The sequence below is a fragment of the Cygnus atratus genome, chromosome 18 (assembly GCF_013377495.2).
Source record: "Cygnus atratus isolate AKBS03 ecotype Queensland, Australia chromosome 18, CAtr_DNAZoo_HiC_assembly, whole genome shotgun sequence".
Taxonomy (NCBI): domain Eukaryota; kingdom Metazoa; phylum Chordata; class Aves; order Anseriformes; family Anatidae; genus Cygnus; species Cygnus atratus.
Genome location: NC_066379.1, coordinates 8,391,501 through 8,418,725, shown reverse-complemented (window position 1 = coordinate 8,418,725; position 27,225 = coordinate 8,391,501). Strand labels below are relative to the sequence as shown.

Genomic DNA, 27,225 nt, shown 5'->3' with positions numbered 1-27,225 from the left:
TTTCTTTCACTTTCCTATCTATTGTTCCTTTTCCTGTTTGCTAGCAAAGTGATAAGGAAGGCCTCTAGGGGAAGAGCAGTGCAATGCTTTTACTGGCTTTCTTTTTTGTTCTTTTGTTAACCTTAGTTAAATCAGAGTATTTGTTTAAAATCTGAAACAAATTAAAACTTAAAGATTTTCCCCCACCAAAGCTTTTTATCCACCACTTGTAAACATTTGGGTACCTCTCTGCAAGTTACTGGTGTCACAATAGTGATCTCAACTCTATGCAATGTATGGAGGCTACAGTGAAACAGAATTAATATATTCAACATCCACAAGCTCTAATAATCTCTTCATTATGGATCACTGATTGTGGGAATTTCATGTTGCTCATTAGAATGCACACAAGCCTGCATAGCTGTGGATTAAATTACCAGATCACATGCACTTCCGACGTACGTTTCCTGTATGATATTTCACATCACACTGGGTTATTTCAATTTTTCAACCAATTGCTAACTGAAGTACTTATTTGCTGGAAAAAGAACACATTGTTTCAAAGGGACAATGCTCCATGAAAGCTAATATTAATTATGGTATTAATGCTATTGAGAAATCACTAAGGACCCTTTAAAATGCAAAAAAAAAAAAAACCAAACAAACAAACAAAAAAACACACCACAACACACACAAGTTTGCTATGTACAAACATAACAAATATACAAAACAAGAAACGCAGTACCTATCTTCCTCTGATCTATACTAAGACAGAGGTATCTCTCACATTTTATCTCACATTTACAGTGCAAATACCAAAGGGTACCCCACTTAAAATCTCAGTTGTAGCACTGATCTCCAGCTCTCAAAAGCCATGTACTTGGATACCCCTGTATATCCTCTAATACTTTACAAGAGCCAATTCTCTTAGCTCTTTCCTATCGTGCACTCAACAATAACTAGAGCTAGCTGTAGATCCAGTACTATGAATACTCACTATTACATTCCAATGCAGACAATGCTATGACCTAAACTTCTGATTATTTCAATGCATTTCTCAAAGAGCTTTTCTCATCTGGTAACGATACCAGTTCACATTAGCTTCGTACAGTATCTCTCATTGGTCTGTCTGCATGTGGAACAAAATCAGATACTATCAATTGTGCTGAAATCAACAGAGATCTGTGGAATTACATCTGCTGTGATCCTGCCCCAGAGGGTTAGTTAATGTCTCTACTAACATACAGAAGGGGAAAAAAATGGCAAACCTACCAATTGTTTGAAGGTTTAGTAGCAAATGCTAACTATGGTTTTAGCTATAAACATAGGAACGTGGAAATGATGAAGTGGTGAGATGCCCAGAAATGATCTAATAGGTAAGAAGATAAATAGGAATCAAATGGAAGGGAAATCAACTGGAGATGGGTGAAGAGAGGAAAAAAAAATAGAGAAAAAGCACATAGTAAGTGCCCAGAGTAAAGATAGAGAGAGAATATCATAATACCGAGCACTAGCTGCCTTCTAACTACAAAACAAAGATAACCTTTTCAAAATTCACAGTTATTTTTTGAGGCAAATAAGATTTGAAGAGGGAGAAAGTAATGCAACCCAATTTATGGATTAGCGGTCAGAGTTTACAGGGCTCACAGAGCCATTATCTCCAAGAAATTCTCCAGGCTCCTGTTTTGCTGAAATTGTTAGCTTTAGCCCTTGATTTTAATGCTGCTTCAGATTCAGTATCCAAAAACAGGGCTGAACTTTTTCAACTCTCATGTCCTGTGTTACTCCTGTCAATTGAGCTGAAACTCGCATGGGTTGGCTCTTCTTTCTCTGGCAGCATGGTAAATGAAACTGAAATCTTTAAACCGAGGAGCACAGCCCAACCAGGCTTCGCCAAAATGTTCATTTCCAGTGAAAAGAAAATCTCCAGCTCCCTTCTTCACCTTGCACTGTAGCAGGGTTCGTATAGGGCCTCGCCATTCACCACTTGCTTCATCTTGCTGGAAAATTCTGTTTTTCTGTCTGTAGACTTTCTGGACGTTGACATCAACCTGTGACATGTGGTTCTCAGAATCGTGGGAAACATTTCGGATAGATCCTTTCACCACTAAATGTGAAGAAGACAGGAGTTGGTTATGGAGCAGCAGGTAAGTAGCTCATGTATAAGGAGCTCACTGAATGAAATAATTGGAGAAATAAATCTGTTGCATGGCTCGCATGGCCACCACCTACAGGCAGACACATTTCTGAGCATACATTGCTTCCTGTACAAAGGACGGTCCAAAGCCCGACACAAACAATACTATGTGATGGTAGCATGCTTTTTAACTACTCAAATCAACTATGTTTGAGAAGAAATGTATAACTTGTTTGATAATGCAAATCAGCAGTAAAGAATAAAAAGCACAGGAAAAGAGGTCAGCTCAGGAATTCAACTTTATGTTCCAAGTCGAAGACTGTCACAGACCATCTCCTTCCTGTCTCCATGGGACACTGAATTTTCTTCTTTGACAGCAGTAAAATAAATTGATTTAAGAAGAATTAGAATATGACTTCTTTGGGAAAAATAAGAGCTTGCTAAACACTTTTCATTTAAATGTTCGAGGTTTCTTCCCTCAAAAGAAAACATCATCCAACCAGAAAAGATACTTTCAGAGTCAGTGAACAGCACGCAGAACTCTTCAAGTGACTTTATTTGAAGTCCTATTTAAAGTCACATAGCATTCATGTACCTCTTTCTCCCAAAACAATCCTAGCTGTTTTTTGGAAATTAGAAGATAAGCCATATTCTTTCTGAATAAAAGCATCCTTTACATCAACTGTACAGAGAAAGAAATGTCCAGTAGTGCTTGCTGTCCTGAAGCAGTCTCCCTCATTCTTGCTGTCCCCATTTTTCACAGCAATCAATTATTCTTCTACTATAACTAAATTTATTTCAATCCATAACCAGAGGAGGCTCAGAATGAAACACACCACCATTTGGGCTTTGGGCAAATGAGGGGTTGTCGATGCAACTGAAACTTTGCCATACTTCTGCCACAAAACTCTTTCACTCAGGTACAAAGAACTCAACGGATGAAACAGAAAGAATGTATTTCTGAAATTTCCAAGACCTTCCCATCTAACTGAATTTCTGAGGGAAACCAGGATTCTGTGTAACAGATGTCTCTGTTCTCCATCTCTCTCTCTCGGTGATAATTTTTAATCAGATGCAGCCAAGTCTATTGACAAGCTATAATGCACTTGTTCCTGGTGCTCCAAGTTGCTCCTGCACTGCTCAGGGCCTAGTGACGGAAGACCTTAGTCTTAAGATTAACTATAAAGGTCCTATTCACTCCCAGTGTCATTTACACTTTCATTAGCAGCTATTTTCTCTAATCAGAAAAGTTGATGATAGCGATTTGTGAGCTTAGGGCAAGGAAGTCAGGCCATAAACAGAGTCAGTTCAAAGGGCTATTTCTTCTGGTCTGTTGCTGCTCTAAGTGTAAATGCTCCCCATTGTGTGCCCTGGGCCTCCACATCTGTCAGTCTGTTTTTTCAGGCAGTACAGGGGGAGAGTGCCTTGCATGGGAACTGATAACTTCATCAAGTAGAAACAATGGGACGGATTGCATCAATTAATTTAGATGAAGAAAAATTACCAGCTAAGGAGCACTATTTAAGGGAAGCATGCTCTATGCTCTGGTTTTGTGTTAGCACAATGATGTTGGGGAATGAAAAAATTATCTGTAGTGTTTGAAGTAAGGCAATCCCTAGGAAGGAGTAGGAAAGCAGTTGTTTCATGTTTTCTTTTAAACACTGAAAAGAAATACAGCTATGAACTACATTTACATCTGTTCATAGGCACAGTTACAGCAATACAATTGTGGCCACATGGAGATATAGCTCTACAGCTTCATCTTTCGGACTTCTGTCTCAAAGAGGCACAAATTTTAATGTGCAAAATTATGGAATAAAACAAATCGCAATCCACAGGGGAAAAAAAAAAGATAGCGATATTGCAATTTAAGTAAAGAAAATAGGAAAAGCTTTTAATGTACCACCAAATCAGCATTTCTTATCTTATGGAATATTAACTGCTTTGTTTTCTCATCAAGCCTGAAACTGAAACAGCATGTCACTGAAGGAAGTTGAAATCACCTGAAATCCTTAGCTAAGTTACAAACAACTCACTACTTTTGTAGAAAGAGAACTAGGAAGTGTGCAAATTGTGAGGGAAGAGAGAGGACATGTTCATCATCTGGAAAAAAATAGATTGAGGGAATAAAAAGGAATGTAAATAGGGTGCATCATTTGTGCGTATGTGTGTATCCACAGGCATGTGACTTTGTTATATGTGAAAGTCAGCAGTACACTTGTGAGAATTACTTTTAGCTCGGTTTTAGATCATAACCTTTCTGCCTGCAGGAAATGAGGACCTTGAAAGGAAGCTTCTCCCTTTTAGGTTTCATTCCCCTCCCCCCAGTTCAAATTGTTTTTCACAAAGCTATTTTCCTTCTCAGATCAGAGTGCATAGTCAGGTCATTATTTTAAAAAATCAATCAAATAAATCCAAATAATCAATGCATATTTATAAAGTCAGAATGACTTTTCTTTAGTCAGCTTACCAAAATCACTGCTGCAAATAGCCATAAGAAGTTCCACATTGTCACAAGGACGGCACATAGCTTAAAAAAAAAAAAAAAGTCAGTTACTTATGATACAATACTATGTCTCATTGCTAAGGGGCTAGTGACATCTGAGAGGAAACGGGGCAGAGGTACTAGTTTAAATAGCATTACGATCAGACAAAACAAAATTCTTGTTATGCAAACACAACCAAAGCAATGAAATAAGCACAGAGGATTTGTGCTTATGACAACATAGCCTGACAGTCTATAATCCCTTTAACAACTCATCAAACATGCAAAAGACATAGCAGAAAACACCAGCACCTGGCACATAGCTACCCTCCACCATTTTTGAACCTTTTCCAGTTTAGTTCTGTTCTGAACAAAAAGAGAGGGAAATCTTCCTATATTATCTCTGGTTTACAAAAAAACAAAAACAAAAAAAGAAAAAAACAGGCATCTATGCATGAATTGGGACCTATGATGACTTCAGACAACACTTAGCTCTACAGTCAAGGAATACTCCGGTATCGCTTACTGAAACAACATTAGCAATCCGGCATGGATGTGGTTGAATTTTAGTTGTCCACACAGACATTACACACCCTGCTTATTATCAAAAGCTCCTGTACCAAGTATCGAGCAGCCAGGCCAATAAGAACTCCCTAAAATAAGCGTGTTCCCCACGTTAATGCCACAAAACTCTAGCAAACAGAAAAGCCATGCAAAGCAGTGGCCTGAACAGGTTAACAAAAGGGATATGACAGTCCAGAAGTGCTATGGTTGCTCTTTTATTTATTCTTGCCCTATTTTACAGGGCAGTTGCTTACTATTGTAACATGGCTTGAACACTCCCCTTATTTATCTGCCCTTGGTTATCAGGTCTGACTTAGATATTCTCTACTAGGGACAGTGAGGACACAACGGCAGCAGTAGGTGGGTCCCAGTCTTTCAGAACTTGAATTGAAAAGAGCCCTCTTCATACATGAATGTTGGGGGGGGGGGAGGGCATTGATGCACATAAATGTTATTGGGTGCAAGATTTGTTAGTTCACGAACAGGAAAGAAAGGTGAATGAAGTTTCAAGCAACTTAGGTGTTTTTAAAAGATCAAATTTCCCGTGACCATCTTGGTGAGACCCTTCGGTTCCTAACAAATTTAAACCTCTCCTAAACATGGGATTTTGACTCCCAAACCACACAGATGCTCTCTGTGACAGTACCTCTCAGGGACTGGAGTCACCCTGATCACTCTGCATATACCCAGGGCCAAGCTAGCTGCTAAAGGAGGGACTGAGTTTCTCTTTATAGTGCAGCATTTGCTCCTGTGCCTACAGGATGCCCCTGACGATGGAAATCTGAACACACATAGCTGGTTATACTGCACCCACCAAACACTGTCCACGAGCTGGCAGAAGGATTTCCCTTGCCATAATAAACCCCTTCACCCAAACCAGCTTCCATCATTAGATACAGATGCCACCTTGGATCCACCCTGACAACGGAGCCCTGAGGCAGGCCCTTCTCTTACCCTTGACCAGTGCCATCTTTTTGAAGTCAGGGCCAGCAGCACTCTGGTTGCTCAGAAGCTCATACTGGAAACTGGCCGTCCGGCGGCTGATGTCCCTCTGCGGGCTGGCCTGCAGGAAGAGGGCCACTCGTTGCGGTGTGTGGGCACTGAAGCAAGACACGTGGTGGGGTCGAGCCCCTCCAGCCTCGCTTACCACCAGATGCAGCTGCCCAGCACGTTCCACGTAGATGCTAGCACCCTGGAAGTCGCTGGCTGGCTTGATGCAGACGGTGGTGTGCTGGGCACTGGACAGGATGGGCTCCAGAATGACACGCAGGGCTCGTACTGGGTACATCCATTCCAGGGAGCCCTCAGTGCAGCGCAGGTGGACCTGCTCCACCGCACGGGAACGGGGCTCCCAGCTCAAACCACTGCCAAGACAATACCATCAGTCCATCACTAATGATATCCACAGCACAGGTGGAACAGTCCAGCAGTTACCGCCCAGAGATAAGGGTCATGTCTGTCCAGCTAACACGCTCCAGCTGGGCTGCCCTTCCTCCCCAGCCTCTGAGGACCTGCTGCAGGTGCAGCCACAGTGCCACAGGGGACTGCTCGCACCTGGTGCTGTACCGGCTGCAGAAAGGAGCCTCAGCCCCCTATGCCCAACCACGAATCCACACCTGGATGTCTGCAGCATCCAGAAAAATGTTAGATTCCCTCTGTGAAACAGCAGCAAAAGCTTGCTGGGCAATAGGTCTTTCTAATCTCTCTGGAAAATCCCACCTGGGGACAGGTAGGTGAGAGCACGGACTCACAATAGGAGCTGCACAACGCTCTGAAAATCAGATTTAAAAGCCTATGTTTTAAAGTTACTCCCGCCCACGGGTACAACGGGGGAGCGGGGCCCGGGGCCGCGCTGAGGGGACGGGGCCGGTCCCGCCGCTGTCCCCGGCCCCACCCTGAGGAGAACAGCGGCATCCTGAGGCGAACCCCGGGGCCGCGGCTCCTACCTGCCCCTCCAGCTGCAGTAGTCGGCGGCGCCCGGTTGCTGCCCGCCGCCCGCCAGCAGCGCCAGCAGCAGGGCCGGGAGGAGGCCCCGCTCCGCCGCCATGGCGGCCCGGCCGGCACCCCCGGCGGACAGACAGCACGGCCGGGCCGGGCCGGGCTATAAGGGGGGCCGGGAGGGGAGAAGGGGGCCCCACCGCGAGCATCCCCGAGCGGCCGCAGCGCCCCGTGCGGCACTGCCGACGGGAGGGGGGTGGCGGTAGTGGAACAAGGGTGTATTTGTCTTTAAAGTATCTTAATGCCATCAATAACAGCTTCTGAGCGCAGTTCAGGAACAAACCCAAGTCGTGTCACTGTAATCAAAGCAAACAACGAATGATTGATGGAGATTCAATAGTTTAACTTCTGCTTTCATTATTACCTTTCAGGGGTCCGTGCACAAGAAAGCGTGAGGGCCTGCGATTATCATACTAAAAGACAGGCAGGGCCTGCCAATAATTAGATTTCTATATGCATTGCCCTTTCCATATTTTCAATGAATGACACGGGGAGCTGCTCTTTTGCAGGTCTGAGAGACCGAGGCTCCTTTCTGCAGCTCTTCAGCGTGGAATTGGGATTTTGCAGCAGGGCCGGGACAATGGGCTCCAGCGCTGCTGGGTGGCACAGGCAAAGATCCGCACAGCATTGTCACGGGGGCTCCGTGGCCATCTGTTACCTTGTGGTGAGCAGCACGTTCTCACATTGCCCCCAGCCGCACCAGGAAACAGGCAGAGTTTGTGCCTTCACAGCTCTGCAGTTATGGCTTTTCCTTAACAGGAAAACAGATATCCTGAGAACAGTTTTAGCCCTTGAGTGCTGAAAGCTAGACTACTTGAACATTGTTTGGACCCCTACACAACCACTTTACTTTTCATTTACCAACTATTTTACAGATTTGTTTTTATTTATCACAAAGCAGAGACAGAACCTCAGCAAGCTGCACTCTTGACTTGCACTTCTCTAAAACCACACGCTTCTCCACACCTACCTGTGGTGTGACTTGTTACACTTCAGGCAAAACTGGCTCAAGCTGGTGCTTGCACAGTTCACTCCAGCAGTTCTAAAAACATTAAAAACGCATTAAACCTAGATCTTGTAATAACATTAGTGTCATTGATCCTCAGTGCTCTGTGAAACTATTGTCTTACCCACATAAGAGAAAAACCTGCTATCTATGCTTTGACCCAATCCTGAAGGGGAAACAACACACAAACAGTCTTTAAAAGGTTTGATTGTGGCATAATATGGGAGCTAAGAGGACAGAGCCCATTCTCTCTTTTGTGCAAATTAGATCAGGGAACAGAGGAGAGGACTTGGGGAACAGAACTGACACCATGATAAAGAGCCCCCCCAGGAGGATTTATTCACTTCCAAAGGCTCAAACTAACCCATCTGCTGCCATCAGGAAAAAGCATTGAGCCACTTGATCTCTGAACTTCTTCCAGCAGCAGTTTTCCCTTTCTGTGGAAAGCCCTGCATGTGTTTTGCCGACTTGTGTTCAACATCCCTCCTCCTGCTCCAGTTTATGTTAACACCACGTAACACCAAAACATCTGCTGTTAAAAACCTTATCTGTAAAGAGCAATTTCTAAATAATACATTTGTAGACCTGTCTTCCCCTTTGGCTAAATAAAAAGCACACACTGTTCTAACATCCCTAATAATTAACAACAGAGGTAAGATAGAACAATCAAGACATTTCATCTCACTACTGAAGTCTGTTTTTTTAATGATTTTAAACAAAGTATCTATTATAAAGCCATACGAACTCAGCTTTTCCCCTCAGGTGAATACCTCCACACAGTACAAAACCCATCTCCTTCAACCCTATTTTAACCCATTTGAAAAAAGCTACAGAACCTTTTAAGTGATAAAATGTTTTGTAAGATCCAAGCAAGAAACTGCTAGCCATTATAAAAACTTGTGAATGCTTACCCAGGAAGGATGCCCCATATACACATGTAATAGTTTATTAAAAAGATGTAGCATGCATGCTACATAAGAAACTGCTGGTCCAGCTCTGCAGCCCAGAGCATTGCCCCAGACAGAATTTTAATGCTTCGGGCCATTTATGTGCTGAATGTTTCAGTTTATTACCTGTAATGGGGAGGCTTGCTGAACAAGCATAAAGGGAAAGGTAGAAACTGAAAGAAGCTTATCATACTCCAGCCCCCTAAAGCCAGGCAGCAGTCTTCATCACTAGGTTGTTATGGATTCAAAAACTCACATTTGCTTCTGTGCATAGTGAGGAACAGGAAAAACTGAGTTTAAATACTTTAATCCACACACTTCAGTCTACAGAGAAATACAGTACAAATAACAACAACAAAAAGATACAATAGGAAATTTAGTAACAGAGTCAGTACTGTGAAAAATCTATAGTTGCAAACTTCTATGAAGAATACAGAGCAGATGTTTCTCAAAAGAGCCTTCTGGGAGCTAAGTCACAAGAAATAGGCCACAATACTATTGACTAAACACAAACATTTTCTTCAGTTTCACTTGTGTTAAGGTGGAGTGCCACCTCAGAACCTGATGGAGCCTACAGACAAAACTTGGCCCAATTACTCAAATAATACATATCACCCACATGTAATAATTTGAGTAAACCTGTCACTATTTCACATGTCAATGCTAGCATCACCTGCTTCAGAAATAAGGGATTAAGCCAGTAAGAGCACAAACAAAGCAGAGCTTTATGCAGAGTTCTAGAATCACACTTGCTGTGTGCCTACACAGCAAATAAAGGATACATTTCCCAGCTTTTGTGAGTAGGAGTTGTACATGAATACCTCCTTATCTTCCCATTTCTACCTGCCTTCTTTTAAACAAAGAAAAAACAATTTTGTATTTGAAAGCATCACGATGTAAAGAAAAAATGTAACAACTTTTGTCTTTAAAAATTTGCATTGGAGGTTCAATATTATGCTGCCTGGCTATTTTTTTGCAAGTAAGATCTCATGTACTTTACGACTATGAGCATTCAGTTTTGCTCTAGGATTTTGTTTTCTGAGAAGAGAGGTGGGAAAGGCGCAAATGGCTTTTGCTGAGGTTGGACACTAAGTAATATATGTGTGTTAAACTGCACCATAGGGAAACAACTGTTTTGTCAAGTGCAATGATCATTCCTGCTTTAGGGCTCTGCAGGAAAAAAAAAAAAAAAAAACAAACACAAAAGTACCCACAAGAAACCATCAAATCCCAAACGTAATCCTCCTTGGTTGAAAAAAATGTTAAAAATTCTACCTTTTCATTTATTATTTGCATTTTAAGCTCATTTTTTCCCCTCTAGTGCAATTTCAGAATATGCATGAACACATTCAATACAAATCCCAAGTCACAGCATCACAGTATTTCCAAGCTAAAGAATTACTTTTTTTTTTTTTTTTTTTTAACTTTTAACATGCTGGTATTTTCATTTAAGTAGTTATTAATTTAAAGTTACAGCTCTTAAGAGTCACATTTTTACAGTACTCTGATCACTAATTACTAAATAGAAATAACTAGTATACATATGGAAGTTACAAGCTACAAAAATAAAAATCCGTTCTGTTTAACTATAAAAACCCTATAAAGAGAAGATGGCTGGAGGTACTCTAAGGATTACAATAGTTGGTAGCAGACAAAATGGCTTTTGAGGGATGTAAACTTCAAAGACACAGAATGCAATAAACTCACAATATTAGTTCCCACTTACTCTTAAGAAAAAAAGTGATTTATGCTGAAATCTGCAAATAAGTTTCAAATAAACAAATGAATTACATACAACAATAAGAGTATACAGCAAACAGGGTAGCATTAATGAAAAACAAAGTAAAATTTTGAATACATTCATACTTTCAAACAGTAAAAGCCAGATCCTCAGCTAATGCAAGTCAGCATAACATCACTAGGTTTAGTTGAGGCATGTGGCTTTACTCCAGCCAGAAGTCTCTCCCTGAGATGACCAAAACCTGAACTGGGTATTCAGCATTCTTAGTGAGATATTTTGATCTGCCATGCCTTTCAAACTGCAGCCTAAACAACACTGAAATACTGAATGTGTACATTCTCTCAATCTACCTAATTGCTAAATGAAAAAGTGGTCTCTCATTTCATTCCCGTGTTCAGGAAGCAGCTACAGTTTCTCAGAAAAGTCGGAACATTTTAAAACAAGTGGTTCACATTCAACAGGATCAGTGATGCTACTAGCATTTTTAAATCTAAAGATATCCTAGTCTACTCTTAACCAAGCACAATCTTGTTTTTTTTTTAAAAAAGAAAACTGCTAATACTAGATATGAAATACAGAACAAAAAAGGATTTTCAGTTAGAACACATGCAAAGATTCTTAAGTGTCCTACTCTTACATGTATATTAACCAGTTAGGCTACAGTGCTGCTCTACCAAGAAGTGTTTGTTCTTAAGTAAAAAAGAAGAAGCATTGTAGCATTGATACTGTTATGCTGTTTACAGCTAATGTACAGTGCTTTTTTTTTTTAAACCAGTTAGATACAATAATATACACTAAAAAGCTGTGAGCATCAGTGCATGTAATGTAGACCCAGAAGGAATAGGCAGAACCTAAACCAGAACTTAGAACTACTAGTTCTGAGAGAACCTGTGGAGAAAGTGGAGATTCCTCCCCAGTGGCAAAAAGCAAAAACTGTACTTTCAAAATAGGTCTGGAGGACAGGGAACACTACACCTGAGGTGCCCGTTCTAATATTTTCCAGGTGTCAGTCTGAGTAAATTAGAAATTAAGGTGACTGAAAAGGGCAAAAAAGGTGGGTTACGAATATGCTGTGTGAAACCATTCCAGTTTGCGTTTTTGACAAACCAGCTGGCATAAAGTATAAAACAAACAGAAGAGAAGCTCAGTACCCTGTTTCAGCACAGCTTCTGACACTGTCCCAATTGATGTTTTAGCTAAAGTATGCCAGCTAAAAATGAGAAAAATGACTGCGGGGAAAAAAGTACTTACTGAATAGTTGCAAATGCTGTCAAGACAAGATGTACCAGGGAACAAAGTCTCAATCTGATCAGCTGAAATTATATATATAAAAATTTTTTAAACTTTTGCTATAAACATCGCTTTAAGAAGACAATTTTCTCCAAGCGTGTTCAAACATGGTAGCATTTTCTCATGCAACCAGGAGAAACTCAAGTCTGTATTCCAAGAACAGTACTTAAAGCTTCTAACTATAGTAAACAGTGTTCCAAGTTACTCAGTGCCTAAGAAAAGCAAGACCTGAAAACATAAAACTATGAAGGGGCAACAGAAAACTGAACATACACAATTACCACGTGCATAAATTAAGCTATACCATCTTTACATTAAGGAAATGAAATGCAATTCATAACAGAGCTGAGAAAAATATTAAAATTTGAGCATAACTTCAAATTAAAGTAATTTGAAACAAATCTCACAATCGCAGTAGAAAGAAAACAAAGCTGAATGTGGTTGCCATTCACCTCAGCTGTTTTTAAAGATGAAGAATGCACTTTTGGACTTCAGACACCTTTTTAAATAATCCATACAAGGATAAAGATACAAAAGGCATGTGGTATTTTAAACAGTTTAACCCTGCTATGAATTGCTCAAAGTATAGGATAAGAAAAAGTAAAAACAAAGCCTATGACAAAAATCTCTACGCATATGGAAATGCACACACATACCGCCTCAATGAACATGTAAACAAACTAGGTTTGAGTAAGGCAGGAAGCTCACACACAGAAAGACTCTCCAAATAAGTTAAAGTTTGCTGTTTGCTTTTCACAGGATTGAGAACCTACAATAAAGGAAATTATCAGCATCTGACCAAAGTTCTGTTAAGGTAGCCTATACTGCAATAAAACTTCAAAATAGATTTTGTAAATTCACTTTTGAGTGCTTGATAATTTATGTTATTATTCACTCTACACATTTTATGCAAAGTTATACTGTATGAAGACTGCCAGAAGAAACTATTCATTATTTGTCACTATTTTCCCCAATGTTAATCAGTAAGAGGGCAAGGGAGAATCCTTCCACGCAGGACATGAGATCCAACTGCAGAGCACCCTCTTCTGGGTAAAGGACGTACTGCAGTATTTTCAGGTTTCCTATCTGTTTTCAGAGGAGCTATCTATACAGTAGCTATTTGTACTGGTGCTTTATGCACCTCCAACATTAAAAAAACATGTAGCAGTTTTACAGCCACAACACACATGACATTAAGCAACTACAGCTATATTATAAGTTAGAGAAGTTCATTTACGTCAGCATTAGAATCTGGGAGCCTGTTGCTCATATATATGAGCTCTCTGAAGTTGGACTAAAAACAACTTTAGGACAATTTACAACATACTGGAAAGGAGGACGCATGTAAATCAAAGAATGGTGTGTTGGAAACAGCAAGACTTCCCAGCAGATTCTAGTGCTAACATCGTACGTTTAGAAAGATTTTTTTTCGTCATGCATATGACAAAGATATAATTATAATAGCAGGATGACCACACATTTGTTTAGGAACTGGATACTTACAGAGTATTCTCCATACCATAAATACAATTTTACAAGAGGCTTTCCATGCCTAAAATGGCTACACATGCTGCCTACCGTTTCCTGTGCTCACCAAGAGTCAGCTTGTTGAAACAAACTTTTTCACTTCCACATGCAAGACGGGGATGATGATCTGTCCAATACAAACAAGACCATTTCTTGGGGGTTCTCCCCCAAAAGTGCCCAAAGCCCAAATAGATATATTTGCATTTCCCAAAGAGTATTTCACATATTTAGGACTGGATTCCTAACAATCTACACTAAGTGTGAGGATCTAGTCTGCACAAACATAGTACAATACCACTGGTACACATTCAGGCAAAACAGATGTGGAAAAGTCAGTTCACCCACTGGAGGAAAAAAAAAAAAAAAGGAAGCTTTCAAAGTCTTCATGCCACATATTTTTCAGGACGTTGGGAGTTTAAGAAGTGAACTTCTTAACTGTTAGAGAGTCCTAAGCTATAAAATAATTTGAATAATCATCTGATCAACTTTAGGTAGTTCTTTAAACTGCATTCTGAATAGTTTAAATTAAGTAGACGAAATACTGCCCTTCATAGCACATACCCTGCTTTTCCAGAGACTTGTCAGTTGTTTGTAAACAATAGTTACATGAGAACCATAGCACAGAACTTAAGTATTTTTGGGATGCTAATGTCTGTAAATTATCCAAGTAAAAATAAATAACTAGCAAGACTTTTGAAGCTACAATACAAATTGAACCTCCGTAACAACAACAAAAAAGGTCAAGATACCGGATTTATCTAACATTGCATGTTTTTGCGTATTTTAAATACTTTTTATATAGACTTAACTATAAATTTGTCCTCTGTATTTACATACTATAAAATAATTAAGATGAGGTGTGGGAGGCTAATGAATATGGAATTTACAAGTGGCTTCTGTTTTACAATTCGTTACACTCTGGTCACATATCCAGACAACTATAAATTCACTGGCAATCAGTAGTATTTTAAGATCTAGCATGTATACTTTCTAGAGTGAATACCATCAATTTAAAAATGCTCTCCAAAGAGGACTACAATTGAAGGTTCTAAAAATACTAACATTTCCAAGGCTTAAATAAATTATTTTAAAATATAAATAGTTCCTTCACTGTTAATGCAAACTTTGTTTTACAGATAGCTGAAAAACAGTTTCATTTTACAAAACCTAGAAACAGTCTACTTTACCCAGTGGTTTCGCTTTCAGTTAGCGTAAAAAAAATAGTGACTGGAGGAGTTTGACAAAAGCAGCAACATTCCAAGCTATGATCAATGCCCCTCAACTTCTCTTATGATCTTAGCTTATGCAACATACACTCAGTATAAATTCTCTTCTTATTCAAGAACTGAACTGGACTTAACTGAATTATTAGTTACAAACTTCAAATCCTAACTCATAGCTCTCACCTGCTGCAGGCTTAAAATACCTCTAAAAGAAAACAAAAAAGGAAGCAGGTTTTTACTTCTGTTAGCCATGAAGATGTTTTTACCTGAGAAGCTTTGAACCTGAGAAGCTTCAGATATGTCAAATTGACCGTTTACATGTACTGGTGTGTGTGTTCTTAACCTTTACTGTCATTATAGGCCACTAACCTTTTCCTGGCCCTGTATTCTCATGAGAAATGAAGATTCAGGGCCAAAGTATCTTTGACCCCCCTAAGAGCCAGTCAGAAAACAAATGTGTCCATTTCCCCCCCACGCACATCAAATGATACACGTGAACAAAAGAACTTGCTAACCTCTGCAAACCTAGCTCTCAACCTCCACAATTCAAACTGAAATAGTTAACAGACTGACTTGCTATTGATTGTTTCCAGGTAACGACAAAGCAAGATCTTTAACAAGCCTCTTAAAAAAAAGATTTGCCAGCTATCATTACTTCTTTAAAACCGTCCTATACACAGCTAAAACAGACAGCTCCAAGTTTTCTTCCAAGAAGCCTCCTCTAGAACTACAATATGTTACTATTTACAAAAACTAGAATTAATCTCTTGCTGAACTGAAGCAGTCAGTCACAGGATCATTCAGTGCAAGTCATGGTACAACTACTTTGAACTTGTATCTTGGGTACTCAGGAATACTCCATCTATGGCTTACAAAGCCACTGAAAAAGTCATTTGCTAACAGACCTTTTCCAGAAACCTCTGGTCCAAAGCCACCTTTCCTTGCTAGCTGCCTTTCCAAGAGCCCCCACATCTCCACCCTCCCTGTCAAACCTTCTAGGTATGTACTGCACACACAGGTGCACAAAAAAGAGTTTGTCCTACTCCCAAGAAGAGATGGCAGACAGGACCAGCAGGCTGTTGACAGAAAAAAAACAGCCCACATTTTACTTGGTCTGTTTTTCTGTTCTGGAAGCATTCCTGGGGAAAATAACAGGTGGAAGCAGGCTGAACTCCAACTGTTCCCCTTTTCAAGGGTATCAAAATTTTTGCGTACTATATTGTATATGTGCAGAAGATCTGATTCCACAACAAGGAAGGGCTTCTGTATCTGGTCCTTCCCTGACAGAGCAACTGGCTCCTCCAGCTAGAAAGGCTGGGTACCACTATCAATCTAAAAGGCAAAGCAGTTGTGGTAATTCGGCTGTGAAAGTTTTCATGAATGTGAAAGCACGGCTTTTTCATCGACCCTGGTTCATTTACAAGTATGAACCTTACAGCGCAATCCTTGATCTAGGTTAAGTGTTCTCACTGTTTTTAATGGGCTGAAGTTCTTCTTTGTATTACATTACATTCCACAAGATCTATACATCTTCATCTGTCTGTTCTCTCACGTGCTCTTGCTCAGACACACTGGAAGCGTCGTCATCTGTTTGTTCACCCGAGTGATACAACATCAGTGCATGTGTCTTATGAGTTATGGTAACAGTGCATGGCCCCTGAGCCCACGGCTCTCCATCCACCTGCATTGGCATCTTTGAACTCTTCAAGATCAGCTAGTATTAAACAGAAGAACACACAATCATAGCAGTTAAATGCAGCTCTGAAGATCCCTTTTATAACTACAATGTACTGATGTTGCACGGTCTGAGATCAGCCAGGGAGAAACTTAGTACATAATTGGTTCTACTCATAGGTTACCAACCACAGCAACAGAGGATTCCTAATTATAACATAATTAAATTTATTACGCAAAAGAAGCATCCTGCTCAACTGCAAAATGCAACTTTAGAACATACAGCTGAGTGCCTGAAATTGTATGCTGCGTATTGAAAAAAAATTAGGGAAACAGGTTTATAAATAGTACTTACCCTTACTGTATGTGCCTGCCCTAGACGAACAGGATTTGCTAGTTTCACCTGAATCTGGGCACAGTGGAAAGAACCATGAACTCCAACAACCTCCAGAAGTCCATCGTCATGTCTATGAATTAAGAAAGCAGACCTTTTAGTGATGTTCATGAACTCTGAAATGCCCATCCAAATATTAGTCTTTTATCTGTTACTATAAAGAAGACAACTATTAATCTACAAATGTTTGAACTATTTATTTCCTGCTGAATAGTAAGTCACACTGAATAGCAAGCACAGCTGTACAAAAGCCGGCCAAGTACAGAGCAATGCTCCGGTTGGTACACCCTACACAGTTACTGGCAATCATGGATATATTATTTTCTAAAACTCCTAATGCATATTTAAGGCCCTTGGTGGATTTCCACTTCAGAAATTTGTAAGCTTTTCTGTCTTGCTGTCTTTTTAGTCACATATTAATCCACAAGAAAATCTTTTAATTGCCTTTTTTATTTTTCCCTAGATTTTGGCAAAGAACTTTGGCCGAATAATTTTTAGAAATTCAGCCTCATAAGCATTTTCTAAAGAAGGAATTCGTAAGAGGGAAAATCTCATGTGCCCACAATTTAGCACTGCTCCAGCCAACTTACATCCATTTACATCCATTTCAGACTAGAAAAGAACATGTCTTAATACTAATTAAAATATAGAGCAATAATAAGGCAACAAAAATTTGACTTCCATGACGTAAGTATCTTCTAATTTTTGAAGGCTGTTTCTAATAGTCTCTTCAACCCTATTGCTTAATCAGGCCAGACATTTTGAGAAGGTCAAACCTGACGCACTTAGTTCTAGTCTCTAACAAAAAGAATCCTGACTTTCAGACAAGACTTATTACGTAAGCACAGCCTACTGGGGGGAATTGTTTACACCACAAGAACTGTTAAAATGAAAAAAAACAAACAAAAAAAAAGAGGTACTGCATACCTTGCCAAGGGATAAGGTTCATCACCCATTCCTTCCCAAAGCCTACAGCCACCTCCCCAGTACCCAATATTCAGGACAATGATGCCTTCCAAATTGGGCAACTCAATTCTCTCACCATCCAACTCTAGCTTTAAAAGACAAACAGAAGTTAATTACCATGAATGAAATTCAATACTTCAACATAAGCTAGTTATTCTCTTTGTCTAATAGGCCTCCACTTGAAGAAAAAAAACACATCTGTGAGCAAAATTGGCCCTGTACAAATAGAACATTTTCTTTTCATACTTAAATAAAAATGATTTCTGACTACACAACCTGTAATCACTTTCTGTTAATAAAGAAAAATGAACTCTCACATATTTAATTCTCTAGTACAGATTTCATCTCAGTATCAGTATTTGAACTCAGAGATCTGAGTCAAGACCAGAAAAGCTTTTAGTAATTTTCAGTAAGCTCGAAGGCATGAATTCCATGAATAAAGTTGCAAATAGCAAAGGAGCCTGGAACATCAAAAAATTTCCACTGAGTCCAGAGCTATCCTCACACAAGTATCATATAGATGTAAACTGCACAGTTTTTTTCCTTTCCTTTCACAAGATAAATTTCTCTACTTCCCTGACTGTCCAAAGAACAATTAAGTTAAAAAACTTACCTCAACTTTCTTGTTAAGATCTTTACATTCTTGTACTAAGCAGTCTTTGGTTCCGTAAAAAAAATAAACAGCCTGCAAAACAAACAAAAACAAGGGAGAACAGAAAGCACTGTTAAAAAAGATAATAAATATGAAATATATTTTAAATGCTCATGTATAGTTATGGTTCTTCAAAGCTTATCATCTAAAATGCATATGTAACATTTGCACAACAAGGCAGCTGTGCAGAGAGATTATATCACTACGGTTCATTAATATCTGAAGACATATTTTATTTCAGAGTAATGCAGTCCTTGACAGAGTCCTAAGGGTTGAAAATCCGATAGAAATTAAGATGAAACTACAATTTAATTGGAAGAACTTGTGTCACGCTATGCAGAAAAATAATCATGATGAGTCTTTAAAAATAGCCTTAAGTCAAGTCGGCAACTAGAAGGTGAAAGTGTCACTTTATGAAACATACCTTATTAATAATTCTGCTGGAAAACAGAGAGGGAGTCTTCTCACGATGAGCATGGAAATTTAAAGCCATCAGAGCATCAGGTCCTATAGAGAAGTAGTTGTTCATTGTGAACACCTGTAAGAGAGAATTTCTATTTATGACCTTCTGAAATATTATTATTAGGATTTAAGAGTCAGTATGTTTAATGGGAAGCAGGTACCCAGAAAAAAACATAAAGCAGGTAAACAGAAAATGATACAGCTATTCCATAGAACCCATATTTATAATCACAAGCCATACCTTTGGTTTCCTTAAATTGTAGTATCCTTTGTTTGTTACCTGAACTTTCCATCTGAAAAACAACAGCCATTATTTAGACGCGTGGCAGACAAACTATTCTCACTTAGTATCAAAGCTGTAGTTATGAATCTCAAAAGATTCAGATTTAGCTACATTATAAAAGAGTTAAGCACTGCAGAAAAACTAAATAAAGACTAATTTTGGACCTCAGTTATTCTGCAGTTCCCTAATCCACTGTGTACTTTACATATACTGCTTTAATGGGGTAGCAGTAGACCTACAGTAATACTTGGTTATATAGAATTTATCTTTTCACTGTTACTTACCTGTCTAGTTTGATTCCATCTGCCTCCATGACATTTCGTAAGATTTGTTCTACAGGGACTTCTCCAGCATAACCTGCACCCCAGCCCAGTGTATTAGACAGGTCATTACCTGTTCCCAGAGGTAAAATAGCAACTTGTGGAATAAAGCGTTCTTGCCCCTAGGACACAAAAACACTGCATATTAACTATATTTTTAGCATTCATTTTCTACCTTCTCACCCTAAATGTTCAAGTTTGATAAACATCGTTAATCTTCAGATGAGCTTGTTACATAGTGCAGTGATACAGCTGGCAGTACTAGTACAGCAGATGGCCCATTTAAGTACTTACGGTAGTGATAATGTAAAGAAAGGAAATGTTAAGCCATTGTGAGGAGAAAAAGTAAAAAAAAAAAAAAAGAAAACAATGCATTACTAATACCGAACAGAGCATCCCCTCAGAAGAACGAAGCTTTGGAACTGGAAGCAGAAGCCTGAACTTCTCATCTGATTTCCTAATTTTCTACTTGCTGCAACCATGGGTATGGTAAGTTACTAACACTATTGTTGCATATACCTCTGGGGAAGTGCTCTGCTATGAATGCCTAGAAACAGAAAGAACACACGAGGCTGTGGACCATAGGGAGCAACAAAAAGGCTCTTAGAAGACTGAATTGATGTTAGTTCTAAAAAAAACCGATGCATGTAATACTAGAGCATTTCAACTGTGGACAGAAATTCACACACTCAAAGTAAAGTCAGTATCTAAGTTTCAAAATTGCAACATACACACACAAATTTATCTGTCATGAACAGACGGAGCAGATGATAATCGCCTCTGCAGATCACACAGCAAGCGTCAGAAACATTCAAAACAGCCACTTTAGCACAAGTCTTTGCTCTCTTTACCACAGAAGCATGAACAATTGTTTCAGACGTACTATGACCTTTGACATTCAGCTGTGAAAAATACTTTGAAAATGTGGCATTATGGTTACTACTTCTCAACAAGAGGTTTCTGCCTGGCAACCTGGATTTGAGAGTCAAGATGAATGGAGTACACAATCTACTGCTGATAACAAAAAGGTTTTGCTGATAATCTTAATGGTATCTATGTAACTCCAATGCCTCAGTTGAATACCTGGTAGCAAAGACCACAGATTTCATCAACTATATTGGCTCTGGGGACAATATATCAAGTGTCCAAGACCAAATAACCACATACCCATATTAGTTTAGCTTTATAGTTCTTTGTTCTATTTCTACTTTATCAGTACATAAAAAGTCTCAAAGAAGCTCAGTTTTATTATGCATGGAGTTGTAATAATGGCCTTCAATGACAGCATTTCATGCATTAACATGAAAGCAGCATCAAAAAAATAAAGCTACTAAAAACGCTGCAATTGATTCACAGCCAAAACAGACAAAAAAGAGATATTGATAAAGGAAGACTTTTTTATATCACTAGAGTAAAAGATTACTAAGTAAAGTACAAGAGCCCTGGTAGTTATTCTTTACTCTCAATCTTCTCACGGGTTCTTAGCAGTACCCTGCAAACTGGATTATCTTCCCTTTCAAATCAACACCAAACATACAGCATGTTTTTTCTATTTGCTGTTAATGGATGAGTGCAGATTGATAGGTTCTTTAGAATACACCGTAAATAGTAAAAACACATGACAGCCCTCATTTATGCACTGGCAATATAACCACTGTAGCTGGCAAAAATTATGGGGTTATTAAAAAAGTGCTTAGGGAGAAATAAACAGAGCAGATTGGCATTACTAATAATGGCTACTGATAGCAAAATAAGTCTGTTTAGACAAAGAGGAAAGAACAATGTATAAAAATGTCCTGCATCTGTTCTTTTCTTGTTCTACAGAAAAAAACAAATTTAAATAAATTTTTTAATTCTAAAGCTTTTACATATTTTTCCTGAGCTACAGGAAAAAATGCATTATTACAAGATGTGGTTTTGCCCCTGATATGAATAAGCAATTCTGCAAATATTTCTCTGTAGGCTTATTCAGGAAGATGAAGACAATAAATGCAGGTTAAAGATTAAGGTGTAACAATTCAGCAGCTCCAAAACTCATTTCACCATAAGATATCCTTTAATTTGAAACACAATACCTTTATCTTCATCTCATCAATTGCATCCAGGACCCAGCCTACTGTACCATCCCCACCACAGACAAGAACCCTGACAGCATTGCAAGGCAGCAAGGTACAAAGTTGGAGTGCTTTAGCAGGCGTAGTTTTGCTTAAATCAAAAACCTAGAATAAAGGAAAATAAGGAGTTCCATAGGTTCACAAAATATGACTCATGATTTGCCTCACAGATAAACAACTTCAAGATGTTTATTCTAATGTAAAACAAACATTCTCTATTTATAATATTACATAAGCAATTAAGTTGTTTTGATTTTTATGAGCAGGATTCGGTCACCTGAAGTCACAAAATAGCTCCAGCTGCTTCGCTAGGAATAAAAGCCATTGACAAATCAAGCTGACCAAGTCCTAAGAAAAGTCTGTATCTAGTAACATTTTCATGAGTTTTGTAAAGATGAAAGGCTTCAGATAAAAGTTACTTTAAAATATTCAGGATACAAAGAAGTTTATTTTGTAAAGCCTTACTGGGATGCATTTAAAACAAATGTGTAGTGTTTTCTATTAGTCTGTATTCTAAGATTCAGTTTTAAACTTCAAAGGGAGAATATTAAGGTACAGCCAGGAAATCCAAGGAACAACTAATTGCCTTAACGTCAACATCCTGTGCCATCTCAAGTGGACTTTAAAGGGAAAGCAACAACACAAAACAGCAACTGTAAACACCGACATTTTCACAAGTAAAGCGAGGCTTTAAACACACATTCCAAATTAAGATTTAAATATTTCTATTTCTAAAAAAAGTATATTGTTAATAAGCACGTGACTATCAAAGCAGAATTACATGTACTACTATAAATAGAAAACTGCACAACTATTAAAAGAACCAGAAAAAACATGGAAGCGGGGGGACCTCTGAATTTTTATTCTCCACACAACCTTATTCTTTCTAAAACAAACTGCATGAATTTGTTTCCTTTACTGACCTTCCAAAAGATCCTACTACCATTATGGAAGTAAAGTGATGCTGATTCTAATTTAAACTGTTACTTAGTTATAGTGGCTTTTCACTGTAATTACCTGAACAGGGTTCAGCAGAATTTTAAATTCTCCCAGTAAAATTTCACCCATGTTGTTTCCACTACGAGTATTAGCCAGTACGATTACTGGGATCCAGTGTTTTCTGCCATAAGGTACTATCTGCAAAAAGATGACGGTAAGTCACACAAACACTGCATGTTTGAAAATGTCTAAAGCCTTGCTTCATAATCAGTTCCCTCCAAGTGCTGAAATGAGGAAGTTACCAGTTAGTCTGATGTAGTCAAAACAAACAAATACTTTCAACACAAAGGCTGAAGATTCGTTCTACAGTGCTTGGGAGAACAAATGCTACAGCGTTATAAACTCAGTTCTTGTGATGTAAAAAACAAACAAACAAAACTTCCTACATCTTTATCAAGTTTTCCAGTTTTATTAAAAAACAGAAGCCAGACAATACATTATAAAAACAAGAAGCAGAAGGCAATTACCTTTTCATAATCGGTTCTTTTGTCTTTACGCAGCTGGTTGACTGTGGACAAGTAGTATGGTGGAATAATTAAGTCTCTGAATTCTCCAAACGTACACTCCTCGATCTTTAAACAATCCAGCATGCAGTCGTCATGTACAGTACACTGACACCACACACATCTGGAAAAAAGACCAAAAAAATCAAGAGAAATCCTCAAACAAATGACACAAATTTTGCTTATGTATTTTAGAAAGAGAGACTAATTTCTGAGAAGTACTTATGTTTACATGCACTGTTATAAGTAATATTTTAAGCACGTTATAGAGAAAAGCATGCATTCTCTGGAAATTCAAGTGACTATGTATTGGCTACAGAAAATTACATAACTTGATCATGTCCTCAAAAGTCTAGAAAAACAGTTGCATTCTGATAAATAAAGATACCAATTTTAAATTAACTCATTTTTATCTCCAAAACTTAAGTGCTACAAATACCACCTTGCACTGTATGCAGCAGTTACACTGAAAGCTTGTATGAGAAACTGAACTCCTATCCATCCTTCAAAAGCACACATTAGAGTTCAGTTTAATAATTTCAAGTGTTACTAATTCCATTAATTGACTTTGGTGATAAGTTTCCTAAAAGTGATAATACCCCTTAGGTCTGAAACCTAAAAGGTTACACAGTACTGTGCAAGGCTGATGGGATTTTGCTTTGCAAAATTGCTCAGCTTTTTGACCTACTCTAAAAACTGCCCTGGCAAACAGACTAGAACAAGAGGGAATACTGCAATACCTCCTGCCAGCCTCTGCAAAATATTAATCTTCATTTGCTAAAAAGCCTTGGTTTAAGCAGCCGTGAAAGCTATTTTTGGAGTCCTTCTGCTTAATCCAGCACACAACTAGGGAAGCAATGATACTTGCCCTGTACTGTAGACAGGGACTATTGACAGTTATTGTCTGCTTTTCTCATTCTTCCTCCTTTTGCATTCATAATCCTGTTCCTTTCCTGCTCTCATAGACATACTCTCTCTTACGGTTTTGTTTCTGACAGTATGCTCATGTATGATGGAATTCTGCTAACTTACCATGCAATTTCACAGTATCACACAGAAATAGAGCAAAAGCAGACATCCTTTGAGAATGCAGAGGTCACACTTTACACAGGATGTGTGCCACTACCTTTATGTTCTAGCCTAATATGCCACTGTGTGCCATGCCAACAACTTTATAAGCAACCTTACTGATGACAGTATGAGCCCTTCAATTTCTTAAAACTTTTTGTCATTCTTACACAAACTGTAACTACAGATTATATTACAGCAACTTTTAAGAACTTCCTATTAGCTTCTTTTGAGCATCCTTTAAAAGGTAAAACAAAAACAAAAAACAAACACCAGTTATAGGAGGGTTGTTTGTTCTAGCTGCACTAAGCAGATGCCAGTTTTGCAGAGATGTACGCACATTTTGGCAATCTGAAATGCACGCTATGCTACTGAAATTGCTCAGGCTATTCACAGTACAAATGACATGTGCATTAGAACCTTTTTAGGACTGTCCCGTAAAAATATAAGCTCTCTTAGACATTGCCTTTTAGATGTAATTATACACTAGCTAGCACATCATTATGGAGAAATGCAAGCAAGAGAACAAGTAGACCAAAGATGCAATATCCTGCCCTTAATCTATGACTCAGGTAACCCACAAGCACCCATTTTCATTTTAGGTTCTCTCAAATTGTTTTTGTGGCAATGTGTTCTGAAAAGACTGCAGTTAATTAAACATGGATGTAGCATCACACTTCCACATACAAAACCAAACTTCCTTGCAGTACCTGTAGTCGCAGAGCTTGGGCTGTGTGCCACACTGTTGTTTGCATACCACACAGTAGCTGCAGAGTGGGACGTTGCCTCTGATCCAGTGATGCAGCATAGAGCTGCGAGCTCTACCATCACTCCTCATCATAATTTCCTTGCAAAGAAAGTGCTGGTCAGCCTTCTTTAGGCATCCTTCACTGACACGCAGCCCACAGCAGCTGCAGAAAGCACCCTGGAGGATGTGCTGAGCACACACACAGCAGTAGGAGGGCTGCCCAAAGAGATCGGTGTAGTGCCAGTCGTGCTTGCTCTTGCGAAAGATGTCACGTCTCAGCACCTGCCGCCGGGACCGCTGGAAGCTGCACCACAGGGTGATCAGCACCGGCACGATGACGGAGCACAGAGTCCAAAACACCAAGCTCCAGTCCGCGACGACCGAGGACGAGGAGGAAGCACTGCTTCTGCCCTCCGTGCCTGCCATTCCTCACCCAGCTCGGTCTTCCCAGCCTAACCCCTCAAGAAGACAGCCGGGCGGACCCGCGAACGGCTGCCTGGCTCCAGCAGCCAACGAGCAGCTTCGTGAAACATCTTCTAACCCCTCCCTCAGCACCTCCGTGCCCTCACAGCCGGCACCCAGGACAGGGATGCCGCTGCTGGCCTGGTACCAGGGGCTCTGCCGCCGCCTAGCACAAGGCCAGCCGCCCCCCGGCCCCCTCCCGCCCCCAGCACGGAGCCTCCGGGGGGCTCCGGCTCCTACAAGGGCCCCGCGCCTCCCCTCAGGCCCCTCGGCGGGGGAGGCCCGGCCCCGCGGGCCCCGGGCCGCCCCCCCTCAGGCCGAGGCCATGCGCTGGGGGCCGCCGCCGCCGCCCACCACCGACCTCCCTCGCCCCGTGCCCGCTTCCCTCGGCTGCTGGCGGCGGCTCCCCGGGGCCGGGGCCAGGGCCGGGGCCGGGGCCGGGGCCGAAGCCGAAGCCGGGGCCGGGCCGGCCGCACCGGGCCGAGGGGCTCCGCTCCGAGCCGGCGGCCGGGGATGCGCAGAGTGCAGGAAGCGGAAGCGGCGGTTACCAGGCAACGGGCGCCGCCCGGAAGTGGGGCCTGGCCGCCACCGGCTATGTCGCGACTCTGTCACGATTTGTAGAAGGGGGCGGGACTTGTCGCAAGCGGCCCCCGGACGCTGGTTCCCCCTTGGCTGAGTTTTGTCCCTTTGTTCGCCGTGTTTGTCTCTTCGCTGCCCCACCCGTAGCGGCTCTTTGCTCATAAATTCATTCACGTAGTGCTGGGAAGCTTTCCCTGTAACAGTTGTAAAAATAAAGTAATGGTTGCTGTTATTAGAAACTACAAGTTTTTTCTGCTGTAAAAACAAAATACTTCACAGTTACCTAAATCCATACACTACACATCACATCTCTTGGATTTTAGACTGTCAGTACCTTAAAACATGCTGGAAAATGCATGCACTGCACAGTTTGACAATATACATGTTTACGTGAGTTCCATGACACAATGGGACACAGAACCCAGGAACTGCCCATTTTTTCTTTCAAGGCCCAACTACTGAGCTGCTCTGCTTTTTGTCACCTACTTCGACTCTGGTTCAGTCCTTACACCTGTGGCACCCCACGTTAGCTCACGGCTGTCAGGCTGATACAAACACCCTGGTACCGGTGTCAGCCCAGTGAGCTGAAGAGAGGTTTCCGGTGTTCACTGGAGCCTCTGGTGTTCACCAAAGCTGAGATCACCCTGCAGGTTTCTGGCTGAGGGGCACTGACAGCACCTCAATCTAACCCACCTGCCTGATTTCCTGAAACTTTCTGTTTCTTAGTATTAGTTTCTTAGTATTTCTTAGAGACCCACAGCTTTCAGCCAGGTTTCGCTGAAAACTGGCTGGTTTGCTCAGAAGCTTGTGAGCGCAGAAAACGCTGCACAGACAACTGCTTGAACACCACTTCTCTAAGGAAAGAAAAAAGGCAGAAACAAGAAGCCCTGCTCAGGGTATGGGCTGGCAGCCTGTGGTGCAGCAGGGATGGGGATGTGCTGCACCTTTCCCTCTGAGGGGAAAGGGTAATTGCTCATGTCCTTTGTATGGCAGCCACTGATGAATTCTGACTGTTTCAAAAGATATATTCAAAGGGACGTGTATTCCTTTCCCTACAAACTGGTGATGCTGGTGCCCTATGTCCAGAATAGTGCTGCTCAGATG

General features: G+C 40.4%; 2 protein-coding genes across 2 annotated transcripts; both read right to left on the bottom strand.

Moving 5' to 3' along the window:
• Nucleotides 1-1,707: 1,707 nt before the first annotated feature.
• On the bottom strand, nucleotides 1,708-9,098 carry LOC118253833 (meteorin-like protein). Its single transcript, XM_050714448.1, has 5 exons — nucleotides 9,081-9,098; nucleotides 7,112-7,266; nucleotides 6,120-6,529; nucleotides 4,587-4,646; nucleotides 1,708-2,086 (listed from the first exon to the last, which is right to left on the bottom strand). Exons 1-5 carry the CDS (start codon nucleotides 9,096-9,098, stop codon nucleotides 1,770-1,772), a joined length of 960 nt encoding a protein of 319 aa, XP_050570405.1. The 3' UTR covers nucleotides 1,708-1,769.
• A 309-nt stretch (nucleotides 9,099-9,407) lies between these two features.
• Nucleotides 9,408-25,824, bottom strand: DGKE (diacylglycerol kinase epsilon). The gene is made up of 11 exons (XM_035558818.1): nucleotides 25,043-25,824; nucleotides 23,229-23,388; nucleotides 22,780-22,899; nucleotides 21,724-21,867; nucleotides 19,613-19,770; nucleotides 19,287-19,338; nucleotides 19,008-19,121; nucleotides 18,545-18,616; nucleotides 17,893-18,020; nucleotides 16,927-17,038; nucleotides 9,408-16,611 (listed from the first exon to the last, which is right to left on the bottom strand). Exons 1-11 carry the CDS (start codon nucleotides 25,504-25,506, stop codon nucleotides 16,420-16,422), a joined length of 1,716 nt encoding a protein of 571 aa, XP_035414711.1. The 5' UTR covers nucleotides 25,507-25,824; the 3' UTR covers nucleotides 9,408-16,419.
• Nucleotides 25,825-27,225: the final 1,401 nt, after the last annotated feature.

Coding starts and splice junctions, on each gene's coding strand:
- DGKE (XM_035558818.1), bottom strand. CDS start 25,506: ATGGCAGGCACGGAGGGCAGAAGCAGTGCTTCCTCCTCGTCCTCGGTC. Junction 21,868..22,779: donor TTCTGCTGAACCCTGTTCAG/GTAATTACAGTG, acceptor CCTTTATTCTAG/GTTTTTGATTTAAGCAAAAC. Junction 19,339..19,612: donor GATGGAATCAAACTAGACAG/GTAAGTAACAGT, acceptor GTTGTTTTTCAG/ATGGAAAGTTCAGGTAACAA.
- LOC118253833 (XM_050714448.1), bottom strand. Junction 4,647..6,119: donor AAAGATGGCACTGGTCAAGG/GTAAGAGAAGGG, acceptor TTTTTTTTTAAG/CTATGTGCCGTCCTTGTGAC. Junction 2,087..4,586: donor TATTTGCAGCAGTGATTTTG/GTAAGCTGACTA, acceptor CTTCACATTTAG/TGGTGAAAGGATCTATCCGA.